The sequence below is a fragment of the Tachyglossus aculeatus genome, chromosome 23 (genome assembly GCF_015852505.1).
Source record: "Tachyglossus aculeatus isolate mTacAcu1 chromosome 23, mTacAcu1.pri, whole genome shotgun sequence".
NCBI lineage: Eukaryota > Metazoa > Chordata > Mammalia > Monotremata > Tachyglossidae > Tachyglossus > Tachyglossus aculeatus.
Window position 1 is genome coordinate 26,563,849 of NC_052088.1, and position 23,986 is coordinate 26,587,834.

At 42.2% G+C, this 23,986-nt stretch overlaps 1 protein-coding gene across 2 annotated transcripts in view; it reads right to left on the bottom strand.

The window, feature by feature from the left end:
• Window positions 1-23,986, bottom strand: part of FAM172A (family with sequence similarity 172 member A) — a 445,054-nt gene that overhangs the window by 235,784 nt on the left and 185,284 nt on the right. For both annotated transcript variants that reach the window (XM_038765425.1, XM_038765426.1), the window contains exon 7: window positions 15,430-15,648. In XM_038765425.1, coding sequence (XP_038621353.1) covers window positions 15,430-15,648 — 219 coding nt within the window. The remainder of the gene's footprint in view (window positions 1-15,429; window positions 15,649-23,986) is intronic.

A 23,986-nucleotide genomic window follows, 5' to 3' on the forward strand; every position in this document is an offset into this window, starting at 1 on the left:
ACTTAACCTCTCTGGGCCTCAGTTACCTCATCTGGAAAATGGGGATTAAAACTGTGAGCCCCCTGTGGGACAACCTGATCACCTTGTAACCTCCCCAGCGCTTAGAACAGTGCTTTGCACATAGTAAGCGCTTAACAAATGCCATCATTATTATTATTATTATTATTTAGAAAAAGGAGCTGTTACTATCATTTCTCCCAAGTGATGCTGTTTTACCCACATTCTCAATTCTTTATTATATTTTCTAAATATTGTATTTACTCGCTAACAATGAATTACTACCTTCTCCCCCTGCCTCCCCCAAATCCAAGTTGGCTGAATTCAGCTTTGTCCGAAGAGGCCACGCAAGCATGAAATTAGGAGGACAAACCTATATTCCAGGAGGACTCTCTGAAAGTACCGAAGGCACGGCTTCTTGATCATTCCTTGGTGGAATTTTAAACTTCCAAACTAGACTCAGAACCGGCCGGCCTCGACCGACCTGACTGATGCGGCTCCAACTCAGAACCCCACAAAGCGTGGCAGCAGAAAAGAGAGGAACATCACCACTGTAGCAGTTGCTCCTAACTCTTCCCCCAGAGCCAGCCGGCTCTGTGACGCCAATGGGCGTACGACATTTGGTGGGAAAAATAGCCAGCTTTGCTTGGGTCTCTCTCATCACCCCCTCAAAAAGGAAATTAGCAGACTTAACCCTGACCAAAAATCTCAAAAATCCTCAAAAATCTCCAGTGGCTACCAATCAATCTGCGCATCAGGAAGAAACTCCTCACCCTGGGCTTCAAGGCTGTCCATCCCCTCGCCCCCTCCTCCCTCACCTCCCTTCTCTCCTTCTCCAGCCCAGCCCGCACCCTCCGCTCCTCCGCCACTAATCTCCTCACCGTACCTCGTTCTCGCCTGTCCCGCCATCGACCCCCGGCCCACATCATCCCCCTGGCCTGGAATGCCCTCCCTCTACCCATCCGCCAAGCTAGCTCTCTTCCTCCCTTCAAGGCCCTGCTGAGAGCTCACCTCCTCCAGGAGGCCTTCCCACACTGAGCCCCTTCCTTCCTCTCCCCCTCGTCCCCCTCTCCATCCCCCCATCTTACCTCCTTCCCTTCCCCACAGCACCTGTATATATGTAAATATGTTTGTACATATTTATTACTCTATTTATTTATTTATTTATTTTACTTGGACATATCTATTCTATTTATTTTATTTTGTTAGTATGTTTGGTTTTGTTCTCTGTCTCCCCCTTTTAGACTGTGAGCCCACTGTTGGGTAGGGACTGTCTCTATATGTTGCCAATTTGTACTTCCCAAGCGCTTAGTACAGTGCTGCACATAGTAAGCACTCAATAAATGCGATTGATGATGATGATGATGATGACCAATATCACAGCAGCTGAGAGCCCCAGACATGGAATGGAACGCTGGGATGCACCGTGTTGCCAATTAACAACTCAAATCTCTTTTTAGGAGATGATAATAATAATAATTTTGGTATTTGTCAAGCACTTACTACGTGCCAAGCACTGTTCTAAGCGCTTGGGGAAATACAAGGTAATCAGGTTGTCCCACATGGGGCTCACAGTCTTCAATCCCCATTTTCCAGATGAGGGAACTGAGCCCCAGAGAAGTTAAGTGACTTGCCCAAAGCCACACAGCTGACAAGTGGCAGGGCTGGGATTTGAACCCATGACTTCTGACTCCCAAGCCCGGGCTCCTTCCACTGAGGCACGCTGCTTCCCCAGTGAAGTTCAGGGACAGAGAAGAAGAGGTGTAAGAAGTAAGGATCCTCCTTAAGGAGGCTACATTTCTCAGAAGGCAAAGGACATTTCAGGATCCTAAAAGCAGATTTCATGTTCCTAAGCAGTAACCGGAAATACTAATAATAGTATTAATTATGGTATTTGTTAAGCGCTTATTATGTGCCGGGCAGTGACTAAGTGCTGGGACGGATACGAGCTAATCGGGTTGGACACAGGCCCTGTCATTCATTCATTCATTCAACCGTACTTATTGAGCGCTTACCGTGTGCAGAATGCTGCACACGGTAAGCGCTCAATAAATACGGTTGAATGAATGAATGTACTAAGCGCTTGGGAAGTACAAATCGGCAACATACAGAGACAGTCCCTACCCAACAATAGGGCTGTCCTATATGGGCTCACAGTCTCAACCGCCTTTTGACAGATGAGGGAACTGAGGCCCAGAGGAGTGAGGTGACTTGCCTAAGGTCATAAACAGGCAAGTGGTGGAACAGGGATTAGAACCCATGACCTTCTGACTCCCAGGCTCTATCCACTCCGCCGCACTGCTTCTATAGTAAGCAGCAACCGGCCCCCTCCCCTGATGACTTCTTCCCATCTTTTCTGCCTGTCCACAGGTGGGATTTTTTTAAAAAAAGGTGTAGGGAGGCATCTCCGCTACCCCGCTTTTCTGCTAGACAACGGGTGTGTGGTCGCTTGCTACTGTAAACTACACTCGCTTTGTGTCAGGGCAGAGGCCTCTCCGCGGGGTGAGCAATCCTTCCTTTCACCCATTTGTAATGTCCGTAGGAAGAGCTTAGGCCAGGCAATAAGGGTTGAAATGTTCGGTTCGTGTCCCTTTTCTCTGTTAATTCCTCTTCTTACTGAACTTTTGCCTGTGAATGAATATTGACCACTCCTGAACACAACACTTCTACAGAGCCACTCCCGGTCGCCAGCAGAGTCGAAAGCAAATTTTAAGTTATTTAAGGGCTCAGGGCATGATTTCTATAACGCTGCTCTTTGTTAGACAGTGAAGTCACAGGCCTGGCAGGGGGACAAACTTCCAGCCCCACAAGAGTCATTTGGAACATGCCGGGAAGGGGCTGGCTCCTCTGTCAGTAGTAGGAAACCTCCAACCAGGCCGGGAGTGGAGCCAAGCCGAAAAGCGGGAAAGGAATTCAGGTATTTTGAGCTTCTGTCTCACAAGCCCGTACCTCTAAAATCTGCCCTTTCTTCTCCATCCAAACTATCCCTCTTTGATCACTGCATCATTTCTTCCGTCTATACTTCACTCTGCTGCCCAGATCATTTTTCTACAAAACCATTCGGTCCAGGTTTCCTGTCTCCTCAAGAACCTCCGGTAGTTGAGCAGCAACCTCGACGTCAAACAGAAACTCCTTATCCTCGATTTTAAAGCACTCAATTACCTTGTCCCTTCCTAGCTTTCCTTGCTGCTCTCCTACGATCCTGCACGTTCGCTCCACCCGTCTAACACCAACCTACTCACCTCAATCTCGTCTATCTTGCCCCTGAATTGCCATGTCCTGTCTCTGGCTTGGAAATCCATCCCCCTTCATACCAATCGATCACTCAATCAGTGGTACTTTTCGAGCACTTACTATGTGAAGAGCACTGTTCTAAGCGCTTGGGAGAGTACAAGAGAATTAGCAGACACGATCCCTACCCACAATGAGCTTACAGTCATATCCATCAGATGATCGCTTCGCCTCTCTTTCAGAGCCTTATTCGTTCAATCGCATTTATCGAGCGCTTACTGTGTGCAAAGCCCTGTACTATTAAAATCACACTTCCTCCAAGACGCCATCCCTGACTAAGCCCTGATTTTCCCTATTCCCTCTCCCTTCTGTGTTGTACTTGCACTTGGATTGGCTCGGTAGAAAGAGCCTGAGCTTGGGAGCCAGAGGTCGTAGGTTCTGCCACTTGTCAGCTGTGTGACTACAAGCAAGTCACTTAACTTCTCTGTGCCTCTGTTCCCTCAACTGTAAAATGGGGATTAAGACTATGAGCCCCACATGGGACAACCCGATCACCCTGCATCCATTCTAGTGCTTAGAACAGTGCTTGGCACATAGTAAGCGCTTAACAAATACCATCATTATTATTATTACCCTTTATTCATCCCAGACCCACAGCACAGCACTTATCCGTATTTTAAGCCACATTAAGTCTGGCTCTTCCTCTAGGCTGCAAGATCCAGTGGGCAGGGAATGTGTCTACAAAATCTGTACGTTGTACTCTTCCAAGTGCTTAATACTATGCTCTGCACACAGTAAGCGGTCAATAAAGAGGATTGATTGATTGGTTGATATGTGTTTCTGTCTATTTTGAGACCCATCCAGAAGAGTTAATATGTTCTATTTTGTTCTCTATCTCCCCTTTCTAGACTGTGAGCCCACTGTTGGGTAGGGACTGTCTCTATATGTTGCCAACTTGTACTTCCCAAGCGCTTAGTACAGTGCTATGCACACCATAAGCGCTCAATAAATACGACTGAATGAATGAATGAATGAAGAGATCTTGAGGAGGAAAAGTATGTCTCTTGGCTTTAGCTATACCTGAGGTAAAAGGAAGTCAGAAGAGGTCAATTTGGTCATTATCTTAACTTGGAGGAGTGGGGGTTATTTTAGACTAAACCTTATTGCCAAGTACAGTTTTTAGGCAGCCACATGGCCCTGACTGTCTTGAATCTCAGTGGATTTAAATAATTCTTTGTAAAGTTCAGGTACAGGTGCTTTTTGATGTTTCACGGTTTTCACTGCAGCTATCCTTTCTTCAGGAAAGAGATAACGAACGTCTCTTCCACATTCTGGAAAAAGGTGATTGGATTGGCCAGGATTGCCCTATTTGTTACAATGTACATATTTGGAGGATGGATGATAGCAAAAAAGAGATAGACGACAAACTAGAAGCAGCATGGCTTAGTGGAAAGAGCACTGGGAGCCTGGGGGTCAGAGGACCAGGGTTGTAATTCCGGCTCCGCAACCTGCCTGCTGCATGACAGTAAGTCACTTAACTTTCCGTGCCTCTGTTCCCTCATCTACAAAATGGGGATTCAATACCTGTTCTCCCTCCTACTAAGACCTATGGGGTACCTGATTATCTTATATATACTCCAGAGCTTAGTTCAGTATACAGAGCAAGCGCTTAACAAATTCCCCTATTATTACTATCATTATTATAAAGAACAATAATAAGGATAAATTAAAAGAGGCCGACGGTAAGCCCGGAGGTTGCGACTGTACAGTTTCAAGTAGAGTTCTCCTAGTAGGTAAATTCAAAGGGCTCTAGTCTTGTCCCAATCCTCTTTGGGCTCACCTGCTTTGGATGCTCTTGCACCACTAACCCCCAGCCCTGGATCACTGCACGTGGATTGCACTTGGTTTTGCACCCGTTATTCACCCCTCCATAATTTTTTAAATTTATATTAATGTCTGCTTTGGATGCTCTCGCACCACTAACCCTCAGCCCTGGATCACTGCACGTGGATTGCACTTGGTTTTGCACCCGTTATTCACTTCTCTATAATTTTTTAAATTTATATTAATGTCTGTCTCCCCCTTTGGACTGTAAGCTTGTTGCGAGCAGGGAGTACGTCTACCAATTCTGCTGTACTGCACTCCCCCCAGAACTTAGCACTCTACACACAGTAAATGCTCAATAAACGTGAGAACTGGAGAAGCAGCGTGGCTTTGTAGAAAGAGCACGGGCTTGGGAGTCAGAGGACTTGGGTTCTAATCCCGGCCCTGCTACTTGTCTGCTGGGTGACCTTGGACAAATCACTTAACTTCTCTGTGCCTCAGTTCCCTCATCTGTAAAATATGGATTAATAATTATAATATAATAATGATGGCATTTATGAAGCGCTTACTATGTGCAAAGCACTGTTCTAAGCCACTGGGGAGGTTACAAGGCCATCAGGTTGTCCCACAGGGGACTCACAGTCTTAATCCCCATTTTACAGATGAGGGAACTGAGGCACAAAGAAGTGAAGTGCCTTGCCCAACGTCACACAGCTGACAACTGGCAGAGCCGGGATGTGAACCCATGGCCTCTGACTCCAGAGCCCATGCTCTTTCCACTGAACCATGGATTGTGAGCCCCAGATTACCTTGTATCTACCCCAGTGTTTTAGAACAGTGCTTGGCACAAAGTAAGCGCTTAACAAATACCACAATTATTATTATTAGGATGGATTGATTGGCCCTTCTACCCAATCTCTCTCTGATCCACCCTTTCCTCTTCTACCCTGGCCCAAGCTCTTGTTGTATATGTCATTCATTCATTCGTATTTATTGAGTGCTTTCTGTGTGCAGAGCGCTGTACTAAGCACATAATGTCATAGCATTCATTCATTCATTCAATCGTGTTTATTGAGCGCTTACTGTGTGCAGAGCACTGTACTAAGCGCTTGGGAAGTACAAGTTTAGTTAGGTTGCTGTATCAGGTTCCTCACTGGTCTCCTTGCCTCCAGCACCATTCCTCTTCCCTCCCCCTCCACCAATAAATGTGAAACATTGCAACACAATCAGCTTCTTGAAGGGTCACTTGGCCTCGTATTTGTTACTGTCCATTTTGGGCATCAATCAATCAATCAATCAATCAATCATATTTATTGAGCGCTTACTTTGTGCAGAGCACTGTACTAAGCGCTTGCATGGCCTAGTAGATAGAGCCCAAGATGGGTTCTAATCCCCTATCCGCAAATCGTCTGCTGTGTGACTCTGGGCAAGTCACTTAACTTCTCAGTGCCTCAGTTACCGCGTCTGCAAAATGGGAATTCAACTGCGAGCTCTCTGTGGGACGGGGACTGTGTCCAAACTGATTCTTGTATCCACACCAGTGCTCAGTACAGTGCCTGGAAGATAATAAACGCTCAACAAATACCACTACTATTAAGATCCTCGACGACAGAGTTATCTATTTCCTTATCACTTTAGAGTAGATGAGAGTGCCAGGCACTCAGTAAACGTTAACTGACGAGGATGAAAGCAGTCTGACCTAAAGAAAACGAAATGCAATTAGGTGTTTGCTTCATTTTCTGAATAAAGAGGTAAGGGGCCTAAGCGTTCTAAAAATAAAATCAGGCATTTTCACTTTTTCTGTTTTCTGGTTAAATGGGATTAATTGACATTCAATACCCCTTTCAACCAAATATCACTACTCTGTAGAAAGTAAAGCACATTCCTGTTTCAATATCTGCTAATTACATCTAAGTACAGTTTCATTAACAGACTGTTAGGGAAGGTGAAAAAAGAGAGAGGGTTATTGTTCTGAATGCTATTTATTCGTGCGCTCTGCTGCATGAAATAAAATAAATGATAATAACTATGTTTTATGATCCGCGACAGCACATCTTCTTAAGTGTTGTATAATATTTGGGAAAATCTAACTACCCACCTTAAAATAGAGACCTGAAATATCTGTGGGTGGAATTTTGGGCGTTGTATAATATTTGGGGCAGAACTATCTACCTTTAAAGACAGACCTGAAATAGCTGTGTGGAAGTTTGGGCGTCGTATAATATTTGGGGAAAATCGAACTATCTGCCTTCAGATACAGACCTGAAATATCCGTGGGTGGAATTTTGGGTGTTTTATAATATTTGGGGCAGAACTATCTACCTTTAAAGACAGACCTGAAATATCTGTGTGGAAGTTTGGGCGTCGTATAATATTTGGGGAAAATCGAACTATCTACCTTCAGGTACAGACCTGAAATATCTGTGGGTGGGATTTGGGTTGGCGACGTCCATCAGAGATGGATATCTGCTGGACGGACATCTATCAGAGGAAGATGTGGAGTTTGATACCCCTTCCATCTACGTGACACCCTGATTTAACGTCGGACGTTGTCCGCGGGGCCTGCGTTTGGGGCGGAATCGGTTTTCAGGGAAAGCCAAATCCAGAATGAACAGCAGCAGCAGCCTCTGGTGGGCTAAACGGACAAAATCCGACTAAACGATATGCCTATAATCAGGGGGTGTAAATATGTTTTTTAAAGAAGATATGTACATATTTAGCCATTTGACTCAATTCACAACACAACACATTAAAAAACAGATGCTTTAAAAAGGATCTGCTGGCAGGATGCTTGCTACAATTTTATCATTTGGAATATTAAAATTCATTATGAATTAATTAACACGTTATGTAAAAATAAAATGTTTTTGTTTCATCCTCTTACTAAGTAATAGAACCAGTGCAGATTTTCAGTGCCTTGATTTGAGCTGCTGAAAAAGAAACTAAATTTATGGGGTTACTCTTAAATCGATGACATTTTCTGTCTTCACTCGAATTCAGTTGGCAGATGTTTTCGAGAACAAAAAATTCTGCTTTATTACAAAACATATTAAGCAGGTTTTCCTGCCAGGCATATCTGACGTGATGATTATCGCCCAGACCAAATCAACCCCCTTAATACGTGCCAGAAAGTACATTAAGTCAGAGTTAAGGAAAGTTGCAGCATGAAACAATAAATACTTTGATCTCTGTTCCTATTGTATCAGAATGCACTACACCAACTTCTAGTTAGTCGTATCTGCTTAGAAACATCAGAAAAGTAAAATAAAACTGTAATTTGATTATGGATACGTTTCAGGTTACTTACAACTAGTGTGGTAGGTATCACATAAATAGAAAATAAAACTGGCGGTGTGCCAAATACCTGAGGTAGACGCGTTTCTTCAGAAACTGGGGAACCTTGAGTAAATGTTCCTGAATGACCAAGCTAAATATTTTCAAATTAATGAATTTGAGTCATTAGGAGAAAATCACACTCTGATGAATTTTTGAGGGTTTTCAGAATAGGGTAGTCCATTCACTTGACTGAATGGTAATAGCGATTATTATTATTACTATAATTGTGGTATTAAAAGCGCTTATTACATGCCAAGCACTGTACTAAGCTGCAGGGTTGAAATCACCAAACCTTACTTATTACCAAAGACATCACCAAAATTACCAAGAAGTCACCAAACCTTACTTATTACCAAAGACATCACCAAAATTACCAAGAAGTCACCAAATCTTACTTATCACCAAAGACATCTCTACCTGGATGTCTCAAACAGGCCTCCTCATTTCCCCACACAAACCCTGTCCTCCCCATGTCTTTCCCCATCACTGGAGACACCACTCAAAGATAAAATAAATAAATAATGGCATTTATTAAGCGCTTTCTATGTGTAAAGCACTGTTCTAAGCGCTGGGGAGGTTACAAGGTGATCGGGTTGTCCCACAGGGGGCTCGCAGTCTTAATCCCCATTTGACGGATGAGGTAACTGAGGCCCCGAGAAGTTAAACGACTTGGCCAAAGTCACACGGCTGACAATTGGCAGGGCCGGGATTTGAACCCATGACCTCTGACTCCAAAGCCCGAGCTCTTTCTGTTGAGCCACGTTACTACTCTCCTACTTGTCTCAAAAGCCCATAGCCTTGGCAGTATCCTCAATTCATCTCTTCCATTAAATCCATATCTTCAATCACTCTATCTTCAATTACTCTATTTATTTATTATTACTCTATTTATTTATTTATTTACTTTACCTGTACATATCTATTCTATTTATTTTATTTTGTTAGTACGTTTGGTTTTGTTCTCTGTCTCCCCCTTTTAGACTGTGAGCCCACTGATGGGTAGGGACTGTCTCTACATGTTGCCAACTTGGACTTCCCTAGCGCTTAGTACAGTGCTCTGCACACGGTGAGCGCTCAATAAATATGACTGACTGATTGATTGATTGATTCAATCAGGCACTAAATCCTGTTGGTTCTACCTTCACAGCAGTGCTACAATCTACCCTTTTCTCTCCATCCAAACTGCTACCACATTACTACAATCACTCATCCTAACCCACCTGGATGACTGCATCAGCCTGCACACAATAAGCCCTCAATAAATACGAATGATTGATTGATTGATTGATTTTGTTAATACGTTTGGTTTTGTTCTCTGTCTCCCCCTTCTAGACTGTGAGCCCGCTATTGGGTAGGGACCGTCTCTAGATGTTGCCAACTTGGACTTCCCAAGTGCTTAGTACAGTGCTCTGCACACAGTAAGCGCTCAATAAATATGATTGATTGAATGAAGCAGCCTCCTTGAGGACCTCCCCGCCTCCTGCGTCTCCCCACTACGGTCCATACTGGTGTAGTTGCCCGAATCATTTTCCTTCAAAACCGTTCAGACCGTGTTCCCCCCTCCTCCAGAAACTCCGGTGGTTTGCCCATCCACCTCCCGCATCACACAAAAACTCCTCACCATTGGCTTTAAAGCACTCCCTCACCTTGCCCCCTATCCCCGCCTCCGCCGCTCGTCCTCTGGGTGACTTCGAGAAGCGGCGTGGCTCAGTGGAAAGAGCCCGGGCTTTGGAGTCAGAGGTCATGGGTTCGGATCCCGGCTCCGCCAATTGTCAGCTGTGTGACTCTGGGCAAGTCACTTCACTTCTCTGGGCCTCAGTTACCTCATCTGTCAAATGGGGATTAAGACTGTGAGCCCCATGTGGGACAACCCGATCACCTTGTAATCTCCCCGGCGCTTAGAACAGTGCTTTGCACATAGTAAGCCCTTAATAAATGCCATTATTATTATTATTATTATTATTAGGGCAAGTCCCATGTGGGACAACCCAATCACCTTGTAATCTCCCCAGCGCTTAGAACAGTGCTTTGCACATAGCAAGCGCTTAATAAATGCCATTATTATGATTATCATTATTTGGGCAAGTCGCTTCACTTCTCTGGGTCTCAGTGACCTCACCTGTAAAATAGGGATGAAGACTGTGAGCCCCCCGTGGGACAATCTGATCACCTTGTAACCTCCCCAGCGCTTAGAACAGTGCTTTGCACATAGTAAGCACTTAATAAATGCCATCATTATTAGCACACTTGGCTCCACTAATGCTAACCTTCTCACTGGGCCTCGATCTCGCCTATCTCACCGCCAACCCCTCACCCACGTCTTACCTCTGGCCTGGAACATCCTCCCTCCACAACTCCAACAGACAATTAATTACTCTCCTCCTCCTTCAGAGCCTTATTGAAGGCACACCTCCTCCAGGAGGTCTCACCTGACAAAACCCCCCTTTCCCCCTGACTAAACAGGCCTTACAGTCTTCATCCCCATTTTACAGATGAGGGAACGAACGGAGGCCCAGAGAATAATAATAATAATGGCATTTATTAAGTGCTTACTATGTGCAAAGCACTGTTCTAAGCACTGGGGAGGTTACAAGGTGATCGGGTTGTCCCACGGGGGGCTCACAGTCTTCATCCCCATTTTACAGATGAGGGACCGAACGGAGGCCCAGAGAAGTCAAGTGACTTGCCCAAAGTCACACAGCTGACAATTGCCAGAGCCGGGATTTGAACCCATGACCTCTGACTCCAAAGCCCAGGCTCTTTCCACTGAACCACACTGCTACTTATGTACATAACTGTAATTTACTTATTTATATTAATATCTGTCTCCCCTGCTCTATTCATTCAATCGTATTTCTTGAGCGCTTACTGTGTGCAGAGCACTGGACTAAGTGCTTGGGAAGTACAAGTTGGAGACATATAGAGTCGGTCCCTACCCAACAGCGGGCTCACAGTCTAGAAGGGGGAGACAGACAACACAACAAAACATATGAACAAAATAAAATAAATAGAATAGTAAATATGTACAAGTCAAATAAATAGAGTAATAAATCTGTGCAAACACATATACAGGTGCTGTGGGGAGGGGAAGGAGGTAGAGTGGGAGCGATGGGGAGGGAGAGGAGGAGGAGAGGAAGGAGGGGGCTCAAGCTCATTGTGGGCAGGGAATGTGTCTGTTTATTGTTGCATCGTACTCTCCCGACTGCTTAAGATAGTGTTCTGCACACAGTAAACGTTCAATAAATACGACTGAATGAATGGAGGCTACCACATTAATCCAAGCACTTATCTTCTTCACCCTTGAATCAGTCTCCTTACTGGCCTCCTTCCCTGCTCTCTCCCCACTCTGCTGCCGGATCATTTTTCTACAAAACCATTCAGTCAATGTTTCCCCACTCCTTGAGAATTCCCAGCAGCTGCCCGTCCATCTCGGCATCACCGTACCTCATTCTCGCCTGTCCCGCCGTCGACCCACGGTCCACGTCCTCCCCCTGGCCCGGGATGCCCTCCCTCCGCACATCTGCCAAGCTAGCTCTCTTCCTCCCTTCAAAGCCCTACTGAGAGCTCACCTCCTCCAGGAGGCCTTCCCACACTGAGCCCCCTTTTCCCTCTCCTCCTCCCCATCCCACCCGCCCTACCTCCTTCCCCTCCCCACAGCATCTGTATATATGTTCCTATGGATTTATTACTCTATTTATTTGACTTGTACATATTTACTATTCTATTGATTTTGTTGTTAATGATGTGCATCTATCTAGCTTTATTTCTATTTATTCTGATGACTTGACACCATGTTTTGTTTGGTTGTCTGTCTCCCCCTTCTAGACTGTAAGCCCGTTGTTGGGTAGGGACCGTCTCTATATGTTGCTAACCTGTGCTTCCCCAGCGTTTAGTACAGTGCTGTGCACACAGTAAGCGCTCAATAAAGATGACTGAATGAATGAATGCATCAGGCAGAAACTCCTTACCATCAGGTTTAAAGCACTCAATCACCTCGCCCCCTCCTACCTTACTTCACCAAATTCCTACAACCCAGCCCACTCTCTTCATTCATTCATTCAATCGTTCATTCATTCATTCAATTCAACGAATTGAAGAACTGAATTGAAGAATTCATTCAATTCTTCGCTCCTCTAGCGTCAACATACTCAATGAACTTCAATCTCAGCAGTTTTTCTGCCGATCTCTCGCCCACAACCAGTGTCTGTGATGCCCTCCCTTTTCATATCCAACAGATGATCACTCTCCTACCTTCAAAACCTTATTAAAATCACATCTCATGATTAAGTTCTCATTTCCCCTACTCTGTCCCCCTTCTGCATCACCTTTGAACTTGGATCGGTACCCTTTAAGGACTTCACTCCATCCTCAGCCCTACATCGCTTAGGTAGATAGCTGTAATTTATTTTTATGTCGTCTTCCCCTCAACACTCGGAAGCTCCTTGTGGGCAAAGACATAATAATAATAATGATGATGATGGCGTTTATTAAGCGCTTACTATGTGCAAAGCACTGTTCTAAGCGCTGGGAAGGTTACAAGGTGATCAGGTTGTCCCACGGGGGGGCTCACAGTCTTAATCCCCATTTTACAGATGAGGTCACTGAGGCCCAGAGAAGTGAAGTGACTTGCCCAAAGTCAAACGGCGACAACTGGAGAAGCCGGGATTTGAACCCATGACCTCTGACTCCAAAGCCCATGGTCTTTCCACTGAGCCACGCTGCTTCTCTAAGACATGTGTCTACCAAGTCAGTTGTATTCTCCCAAGTGATCAATACAGTGCCCTGCACACAGTTAAGGCTCAACGAATATCACTGATGGATAAACCGATAGATTCTTGAGGCATTATTTAAGTCACGTCCTTCCACATATGAACTGCTTTTAAACAGACTCTTCAGTTTATTGTAACACAGTCTCTTTTATTTCCATCTACTTGTTTGGCCAAATTTGTGAATATGAACTATTAGAAAGAAATCCCATCTCTGATAAATACTTGACGTCTCTTCCATTCATTTACCCATTTTAAAAAAGGCTCTGGAACCACCATTTACTATACAGGAAAACTAATTCATATTTTTCAAGATTTTGAAATCCCAGTTCATTGGCGAACTGAATCCAAAAAAGAAATAAAAAAAAAAATCGACCTCAAATTACAGCACTAGATTTCCCAAACCCCCTCCTCCCCCTCCCCATTCCCCCGTCTTACCTCCTTCCCCTCCCCACAGCACCTGTATATATGTTTGTACATATTTATTACTCTATTTATTTATTTTATTTGTACATATTTACCCTATTTATGTTATTTTGTTAATATGTTTTGTTTAGTTCTCTGTCTCCTCCTTCTAGACTGTGAGCCCACTATTGGGTAGGGACCGTCTCTATATGTTGCCAACTTGGACTTCCCAAGCGCTTAGTACAGTGCTCTGCATACAGTAAGCGCTCAATAAATACGATTGAATGACAATGAATGAATTTAAGAGCATCTGGGGAGTTAATTTCCCTTTTTTATGGCATTTGTTAAGCGCTTACTATACGCCAGGCATTGTACTAACTGCTGGTGTAGATAGAAGCTTATCAGGTTGGACACAGTCCCTGTTCCACATGGGACCGACAGTGCTTAATCCCCATTTTACAGATGAGGTAAATGAGTAACTGAGAATTTAAGTGAGTTGTCCAACAGACAGGTGTACTGCCTCTGGCCTGGAAAGCCCTCCCTCCTCAAATCCGACAGATAATTCCTCTTCAAAGCCTTATTGAAGGCCCATCTCCTCCAAGAGGAGCCCCATTTTTCCACACTCTTCTGCGTCCGTCTGACTCGCTCCCTTTGCTCTTCGCCCCACCCTCCCAGCCCCACAACACTTACGCATCTATCTCTGATTTTATTTATTTGTGTTGATGTCTGCCTCCTCCGCTCTGGACCGTGAGCTCGTTGCGGGCAGGGATTGTCACTGTTTATTGTTGTGCTGCACTTTCATTCATTCATCCAATCGTATTTATTGAGCGCTTACTGTGTGCAGAGCGCTGTACTAAGCACTTGGGAAGTACACCCCGAGCAGTGCTCTGCACACGATAAGCACTTAATAAATACGGCTGAATGAATGAATGAACGAATGAAAGTGGCGGAGTGAGGATTAGAACCCGGGACCTTCTGGCTCTCAGGCCTGTGGTCTATCAGGTAACGCTGTTTCTCAGCTACCTTAGTTTTCTCACTGAAAAAATGATGAAAATAGTACCGTCTATAGTTTGAACCTACAATTAGGAAGAGATTGTAAGCACCTCAAAGCCTGAACCATGTGTTATTCTTCTTCAGTAATTCCTCACTTATAATAATAATAATAATTTCTTGATTTTAGGCTTCAAAGTTCCTAATTCATCAGGTAGCAATCAAACAGCATTTGTTAAGCACTTACTATGTGCCAAGCACTGTTCTAAGCACTGGGGAGGTTACAAGGTGATCGGGTTGTCCCACGTGGGGGCTCACAGTCTTAATCCCCACTTTGCAGATGAGGGAACTGAGGCCCAGAGAAGTTAAGTGACTTGCCCAAAATCACACGGCTGACAATTGGCGGAGTTGGGATTCGAACCCATGACCTCTGAATCCAAAGCCCGGGCTCTTTCCACTGAGCCACGCTGCTTAACCTGGCATGGAGCACTTACTGTGTGCAGAGCGCTGTACTAAGTGCTAGAAAAGTACAATTCGGCAACAGATAGAGCCAGTCCCAAACCAACAACGGGCTCACCGTCTAGAAGAATGTTATATTACGATAACATTGTTTTAGAATATCTGCCTAAATTAGACAGGGGCAACAAAGCAATACCATTTTCAACGGGAAAAATCACGCAAATAAGAATATTGTGTTTTGTGACTTTACATACTGATTAGTGCCAGAGAAGACGCCTATGACACATACTCGTCATTAAAGTACAGCTGAAATTAAAGTAATCTTTCTAGAAAAAGCCAAAACACCTTAATGAGTTATATAGCTACGGACCCAGAACAAGTATATTTCATAAGGAAAAAATAAAATGGCAAGATTACTTACTCTAATATACAACTGCACCGTTTCTTTTTCTTTCTGGGGGTTACGATACTTTTCATAGAAATCACGCCTCTTCTTTGTTTCTTTAGGGGTTTTATCCTTTCTTTCTCTTTTCTCGGCAGGTTCATCTGAGTTATCAGAAGGTGACTGTATCTGTGTTTTTGTCTTTTCCACTTCGATGTAATTTTCATTGGGATTGAGTACGATGACACCATACCCCTCCTGTTTAAAACGAAAGAGAAAATTAAGATTTAATCCTGCAGTTGCCTTCAAGTTGATACAAATGCACTTAGTATCTCATACTAAATTACTTGATAGAGTTCTTTAGTATATTTTCTTGGGTTTGAAAGGAAGTAAAAACCTTTGTCTGTACAGGCAGGTACATATTTTAAGGTAGGCTGTCCACAAAACACAAGTCACAATATTGTGAATTTCAATGTTAAAAACTGTATTCTAAAGCACCCAGCAAACACTATCTTTCTATATGTTTTAAACATAATGGCTTTGAAGACCAGCCAAGCTTATCAAAAATTAACATTTACCAGGAATAACAAGGGGAAATTTAACAATGTCATGAAACAATGAAACAGTTGGGTATAATTAATCCTAAACAATTTCCTGTATTAACTTACAAAAGTTTATCAGTACGTGCTCTTATTAAAGAAAATTACTAGACTCCAAACAGTCACGCCCCTTTGTTTTGCTCACCGAAAACACAGAGCTAATACAGGCATAAATAATGAATCGATATCATCACTAAATGATATCATATGACGTATAGTATGTGACACAGTAAGCGCGCAATAAATACGACTGAATGAATGTGACTGATATTGGCTGACGTTCTGGAAATTATTTCAACTGTGTGAAAACGTAATTGCGATTCAGCTTTACTTTTTTTTTTTTATCTCCCACCCTAATGTTGAAAAGTTTTCTTGATTTTAGGCTTCAAAGTTCCTAATTCATCAGGTAGCAATCAAACAGCATACACAATGTTCAAAATTACTAGTTTCACGTACACGTGCAACTAGCAATTTTGTATGTTGTATATACGGCATAGAAGACACATGAAGTTCCAATTAATGTCACCCAGTCATTTATTAGCAAAAACTTAACCAAGTACTCCTTTTGATGAAAGAAAAACTTTTTTCCATACTTTAAAGTATCCCACACGCAAAGGTTTGGGAAGATTAAGAAAAAATTCTCTACCTACCTTACTGAACTAAAGTAAGCTAGAGCCACGCTGACAAAAGATACTTTATTTGGCCTGGCTTTATTCCGATCTGTATAGCTATTCAGAAATCTTGTAACACATTGTCACCACTGTCAGGTAGACAGATTGTCACTGGGTGATTTTCTACAGTTGGACACACTCGAGTAGTTATTAAAATCACATTTAAAGGAAGCTCCTACCCCTCTTCCCTGTGCCTGTTACAACTTTTCACGCCCTTCTCAGATTTCTGTTCTAACTTCTCCTCCCACCCAAATTTAGTTAAAGGACACTGTTGCACTCTGCTAAACAGGGTGAAATAGAAGCAATTCAGTACACTGTCTTTGGTGTAAGGAATATAGTCAAAAAAGGTCACCGTGGGGCAAGAAGAAAATTGCCTCCTTACTTGCTTCTGTACCATGAATAAGTGGTCACCTGTCATGGTTTGTCCCTGCCCTCCCCTCTGCCTGAACTGAACTTTTCTGTTTTTTTCTTCTTTACAGATGCTTTGGAATCTAGTTATCCCCCAGCAGGATACTCAAATAAAAATGGTGACGCTAAGCATAATGTACTACACTGCCTAATTAGCTGAAATATTTTCAGTTGAAGGCAGCTGCAAAAACTGAAATAATTTAACCTAAAGAGGAGCATCAATAAACTGGCATATGAACTATTAGCCTGAGCTAGAACCATAACTGAACATTAAAGGAGAACTTTTGACAAAAAAATAAATTCAATAAGAAACTAAAATTAAAAATAACTTTTGCTCACAAAATAAAATCTAATTTTTGGGGGGTCTGTTTATTCAGTGTTCATTTTGTCTTTCTGCCTTTCTCTTTTGAAACCTTGGGTTACTATACTATAAAAATGAAAAACAACGGCTTAGGTCTATTATAGTTCTACCAGTGGTTTGAAATTAAACCTTTATGTGTCCAGTCTAAACTAGTATAAAACAGACACACATAAATCACCAAAGAAGTAGAATTTGTCTACGTTATTGATTATGTAGCCGAAAATTACATGACTCATTTGTCCAATTTTATAAGGACACAATGTCAATTTTTCACTGACACATCAACAGATGAAAAATGATTCTATTTTTAAAATCACTACTATGTAAATCAATTAAAGGATTTTTATCAATTAGATTTTCAACACAAAATGTCTCCCTTTAAACATCTGAATTATTCAGAATATATTTTACTCTTTTAGACGCATCGGGGCCTTAGATTAGATTAATCTCATAATAATCAAGCAATAGTCGAGGACATTTTCTACAAAGAACTCATGATACCAAACACTAACTTCAGAAAACCTCTTCTGTATCTGTTTTCTAAAAGCTGAAAATTTTCACTCTGTCATCTTACAGTCTTTCTGCTTTGAAGGTACTTGCCTACATATGCTAAAGCAAATAATGGCATTTAATACAATAAGCTGTGTTTCTAGAAGTGTTTATAAACTGGAATTATATTTCAGTTAGAATGTAGGAAATCACACTGAAGTATACCAAGCCACTTCTGATTTTGCCACCCTATAATGTTCAAAATACTGCATAAAAAGTTAGATTTCATTTTATCACTAGTTCCCCTATTTCCAAATGCCTAACAGTTTGTCAAGTTTGCAGAATCCCCTTCCGTTGAGAGATAAACCTTTGTTACATTTTAATACCAGCATGGCTTAGGTGGGAAACACGAAGGGAAATCAAGCATTCAAAATAAAATGAGGCATAAAATAACATTTCAGTGACCGAAAATTACCATAAATTCCTATACAGAGTTTCAAAAGAAGTTATTGACAACAGTACAGCACTAGCTATTCTGCCCATGTGTCATATGGGAACACCTACCCTCTTTAAATTGCCTCTTATTTTAGATACAGGTATCTACATTGTCATCGGTGGGAACATAGAGAGGAAAGGTCGTGGATGCCCTTCAACTGATGTGACTGTGAAGTGCCGAAAATCACATTATGAAGTAACGTGTCTAAAAATATCCTATAAAAACGTATCTTAGCTATTCAAATTTCTAGAAAATTAGAATTATATCAATAACTGGAATTTTATAGCACTTCCTTCTAAGAAATGTATTGTCAAGATGAGAAGCTGCTCATCTAACACCTCCAATTATTTGTATTATTAGCGTTTGATACTGACTTATCCGGTACAGGGCCAACGCAGCACACCGCAGTTATCTCGAAGAAAAAAGATGTGCATTGAATCGACTGAGGGCAGATGAGTTTGTACAGTCTAGTAGCAGATCATCCTTTAAACCAGGGCATGATCAGGAGATGAGATAGTGATAAGATGCCTTTATTTCCTAATCCATCGTATTTAACTTATTTCGTTAGTGGACTTTTCAGGCCTAAACCTCCAGGATCTCAATTGCTACCTCTCCATGGCCTATCGCTAGTCAAAGCAAAGCTAAGAGCATTTCATTCGATGCAAGTGCTTGCAATGGTTTAAATTGATATCGGAGGCCTCCAAGACACCTCTACTTTCAAGCCTATAAATGCACTCGCTAATACATAAGTTTATTTATCATTCACTCAGCAGAAAACTGCTGAGATTCGAGGTGCCTAGGGCAGACAGGTGGTGGTGAGCACAAAGAACCAATGAAAAGAAATCTCTGCTCCATAAATGAAATAGCTACACCGGTGCTCTCGCCACAAAGATGCGGCAGCGGATAGATAATTGGAGTTGTCTGGTCAAAAGCATGGTGGCACTTTGGCCCCGCGGTGAAGTTTCATGCCAGATGCTAGAAGGTAATCTAAGTTAATTTAGCCTGCTAGTCACCATTTGAAAGGTCAATGGCACTCTAAAATATTTGAGGCAAATTCTGAATCTTTTCAAATCTCTTGTGGCTGGCTAAATGAATAATGAGGTGAAAGCCTTGAGCCCTGCGTATTAATCCACCAATGTGGCCTGCCATATGTGCCCAGAGAGGTCAGGGGGTAGAAGTGGAATCCTCTGACCTATGGAGACGATCTTTTTGGCCCGTTAAGTAGAGATCTGTAAGAGATCATTTTCCTGAGCTTTATCAATCTGATTTTGCAAGTTCAGCATTCCATTCAGATTGCTTGCAACAAAATCAGCATTACTCCCCAAGGGTTCATGTCCGTAAGCAAAATCTGTCTCCGCCTTCTAGACTGTGGGCCCGCTGTAGGGTAGGGACCGTCTCTATATGTTGCAAACTCGTACTTCCCAAGCGCTTAGTACAGTGCTCTGCACACAGTAAGCGCTCAATAAATCCGATTGAATGAATGAATGAATGTCGACGGTTCCAATGGGCATACCTCTCCGTTCATTCATCTTGTGGAAAGATGTATGTTCTGTTCATTTCTCATCTTTTTCACAAGAAGGGTACGTATATGTCACTGATGCAATATCTTGGGTGCAACAGTGGGATGAGGTCATGACAACCAATCAGAAGTCACCAGTGAAGCATTAAAGTAAACATAACTGCTGGAGACGCCGCTCTAGTTGAAAAATGCCCCCTCCATTATCTGAGCAGTCGTAAGACGTGACCTGAGGCTGAAAGGCCCGAAACGTCCATTGACTCGCTTTTCTTTGGTTTCCTTTCGATGTGCATTTTGGTAACCGCACCCTCCTTCCATTTGATATGAGTTTTATCCCCGCTCTACTTCATCTCTTAGCTCCTAAAATTCCAGCGCTGGGCCCAACTGTGTCAAAAAGCGGGACCGCGGCACACATTGTCCTAGCGAGTTCCCAACTTAAAACAGCTCATCAAGTTTGTCAAGAAAAGAAAACATGCCACAGAAAGTTTTCAGAGGACCACCTGTTGTCTATTATTTTTACATAGCACTTACTCATAAATCATAACACAGGGTAATTAATCAAGCTGTCAAAGGGAAGGTCAAAGGTCATATGGTGGAGTCAGAAGGTCAGGCATGGGCTGACAAGAGGTCAGGGTCACACCGCATTCCTCATTATCAAGTTGGGATGAGAGACGGCACAAGCAAACAAAAGTGAAAGCAGATGGAGAAGTGAGTGGATAAAAAAAAAAAAGAAAATTTCACAAACAAAAAGAAAAGTGAAAGAGGACTGTCAGCTGCCTTCAAGCCAGGAACAGAAGAGCAAAGAAATACACTGAAATGTGTTGAAAGGACCTTAGGATGAGAAACTACAGTTTTCCTAAATAAATTGAACATTACTTACTTATCTTGGTCATTTTTACCAATAACATCAGGCACTTTTAGAATACAGAAGAGTTTGGTGTTTCTTCCCCTTTCGAAAGCTGGCCACCAAGTAAAATTAGACCAAGGTAAAGAGTTTTTTGGATGGAGGTTGATTTACATAAACATACAATTAAAATCAGAAGGTTTCTCCCCTTCCAGAAATAATCGTAGGGTTATAATGGAGTAACCGTAGAAAAGTTCTACCTTCCCATTCTAGGGATAATTTGTACGGGATTGTACTTCCGTCCACCCGAAATATTCACAGACAGAAAAGCATCATAAAAGTCCTTTTGAATAACACAACAGTTATAAAATATTCTATCATTTCAGTGCCCTGAATTAGATGCAGAATACTGTGCAAAATTAGCTGTCACCCTTTCCTCAAAATCTTTGTTAATCTCATTTTGAATGTTTGCAGCTTTATCAACACATGCATCAATGTCAGCTCCTTGGTTACTGAACCGCTGTAGTTGGAAGAAGATATAATTAAAATGTTTTGGCACAGAAAAGGTGAAATTGTATCTTCCCCAGATCCCCGAGGAGTCTGTAAAACATGTAGGATATATTGACAAACACACACCCTTGTCTACAGTACTGACACCCCGGGTCACCCAAGTGCTATTTATTTAAAAACATTCACTTTGCACTTACCCACACTGTCTCCTGCTGTACTTCTAACTTTTAATAGATAATAACAGAACACTGTACTTTTCGAAAAAGGCAAATACAATTTTTTTTTTCCTCATTCGTGTCATATATGTCCATGTATGCACACAGGCGTGTACGTGCTGTACGTAAACCGGATTCATCTGGCTGGAGCACCTAGCTCTACATTTAAAAATGCATACAGACATGACGTTTAACTGCTTGCTTTGCTTCAGTGTTTGCTACAGCTATAGAAATCAAATCAATAGCAGTGCAAAGTCCAAGGCCGGGGAGAAGATAAGAGAATACAGCATCTTTAGCTTTTCAATGGAAAAACTGGTATGCGTAAAATCAAAATCGAGGAGTAACAAGTTGCAGCCATTCCCTTTCAAAGATAACGGCAAATCCTTAGGTGTAAGAGAGAGTCAGGAAACCTATCTCCACCACTGGGTAAGTGATTCAAAACATAGACTTGCATGAACAAGAACCTCTTCCCCGGACTATCATTCAGAACTGTCAAAATTTGGACGAAGTTTCCCGTGGAGAACCCCACAGCGGTATTTTAGGGTGCATTCTTCAACTTAGGTGGCAGTCAATTAAAGCAAACACTCGAGGCATTTTAAATTTCGCTGAAAAGTTTGGCTCGTTGTGAAGACGATGCTACAAAATGCATTTCCTGCTGAAATGCGGAATTCAAATGGTACCGGACACACCTGTCCAGCAGCCAAGGTCTTTCAAAATACTGTCGTTTTGACGCCCTCATCTCAGTAAACATTTTCTATGTATTTAAACTCCACTTTTTAAGTAAATGAAAATCTTTCTGGAGTACTTTGATCCAGGATTTTGTCTCTCCTGAGTTCTCCAAGTGTTTGAATCCTCCAGATAAGAAAAAAGAATTCTAAGAGGGTAAAATACTTTGTAAAGTTTATGCCAACAGCATCAGTAGTCTTGCAGTTCTACAGTTAATTCTCTAGGACAAGGGCCTGCAAGGAGATTGAAGAAGAGCAATGTGAATTAACAGTAGTCTTCAAGATTTATGCTTTATTTGGAGGCATTTTTAGAGTATTAGAAAGTCTCAGAGTACGGTAACGGGGCAATCACCCAAATGGCCTTCTTGTTCCCTTGGTTAACTGAGGATGGGTGGAAAAGATACACTGTATGTCACGGTTGTACAGGTTTTCTTAAAAAAAATCCTTAAGTTAACGAGATTTTCAAAGATACAGTATGTTTGTGAGTTAGATGACGGTCCCCTTTGATGATGAAAAGTATCAACTGTTTTACTGTTTACATGCAGTTAAGGCACTGCAGGAAGAAAAAGCTTTTTCGAGTCCAAGAGGAAAGCGTCTATTCACACCTACCTCCAAACAGACAGGTGCGATGCAGAACATCTCTGTTTTTTCCTTCCCACAGTGACCTATGTCAGAAGACCTTCTCATACTTCTTCTCGTAAATAATTTAATTACTTATGAGTTATGGTTTCTTTGTAACCTTTTAAATGACTATCTCATTAAAATGCAAAAATATGCAAAACATGATGTCACCGGGTCAAACAGCTGTGTGGGTAAAATTATGGCTGTGAATGTCCCTAAGAACATGAAAATATTAATAATTTATATTGCTCATTAGATGGCCAAAACTCTTTAAACAGATTTAGACGGATTAATTTTAGAATCACAAGATACCGCAGTATTCAGGGTGACACATCTTTCTACCATCTGTGACCCTTTGGTAGACATACAATGTATACAATTCTTTCTGCTTAAAGGTTCTGTACGGAACCATACGTGTTTCTTAAAAAAGGTCGAATGAACCTAAGATACGGAGGAGTATGGATCCCAGTGTTTATGTACGGGACTAAGTAGAAAAGTCTTACACTTAGTCATTACTTAGCTTTTCTTGAGGGTGTAGGACAAGCTAGAAGCAAAAAGCTTCAAGGCAAGCAAAAAGCTTCAAGGCAACAAGTCATACTCTTGCTATCAAATATGAAATGAAGATTGGGTCTTCTCCTACTTAAAAAACTGTCAGTCTCCGAGTCCAACCTTTTTTAGAAACTGCTCAAAGACTGACAAGTATTGATGAAACCGTGTAAACGGAGCACTATCACATTCAAAGGTCGAAATGCCTCGTGTCAGTGCTACACAGTATTATCCCGGTGTTAAAATTAAAGGACAGTGAAATGTTGAGCCCTGGAACGCCTTCTTGGTTGTCTTGCAGACTAAACTTCTTGAATTTAATGCGTATGTGCTGTACGCTCCTTTTTCAAGTTTCTGTTGATCCTGTTCTCCTACTCTTAATATGCTACCCAATACGTTACTTACTACCATGCATTCCAGGAATGTGTTCACCCAATACTAGATAACGGTGACTGAGCTAGCTTCAGTGTGCACTTAATAATATTCTTCTCATTAACTGTCTATTATCGGCAACTTTAAAACATAAAGAGTCTCTTGGCACGTCTATAAAAGACGGGAGAAGTGGGCCGCTCTATTTCTCAAATATCTTTTTCGATTC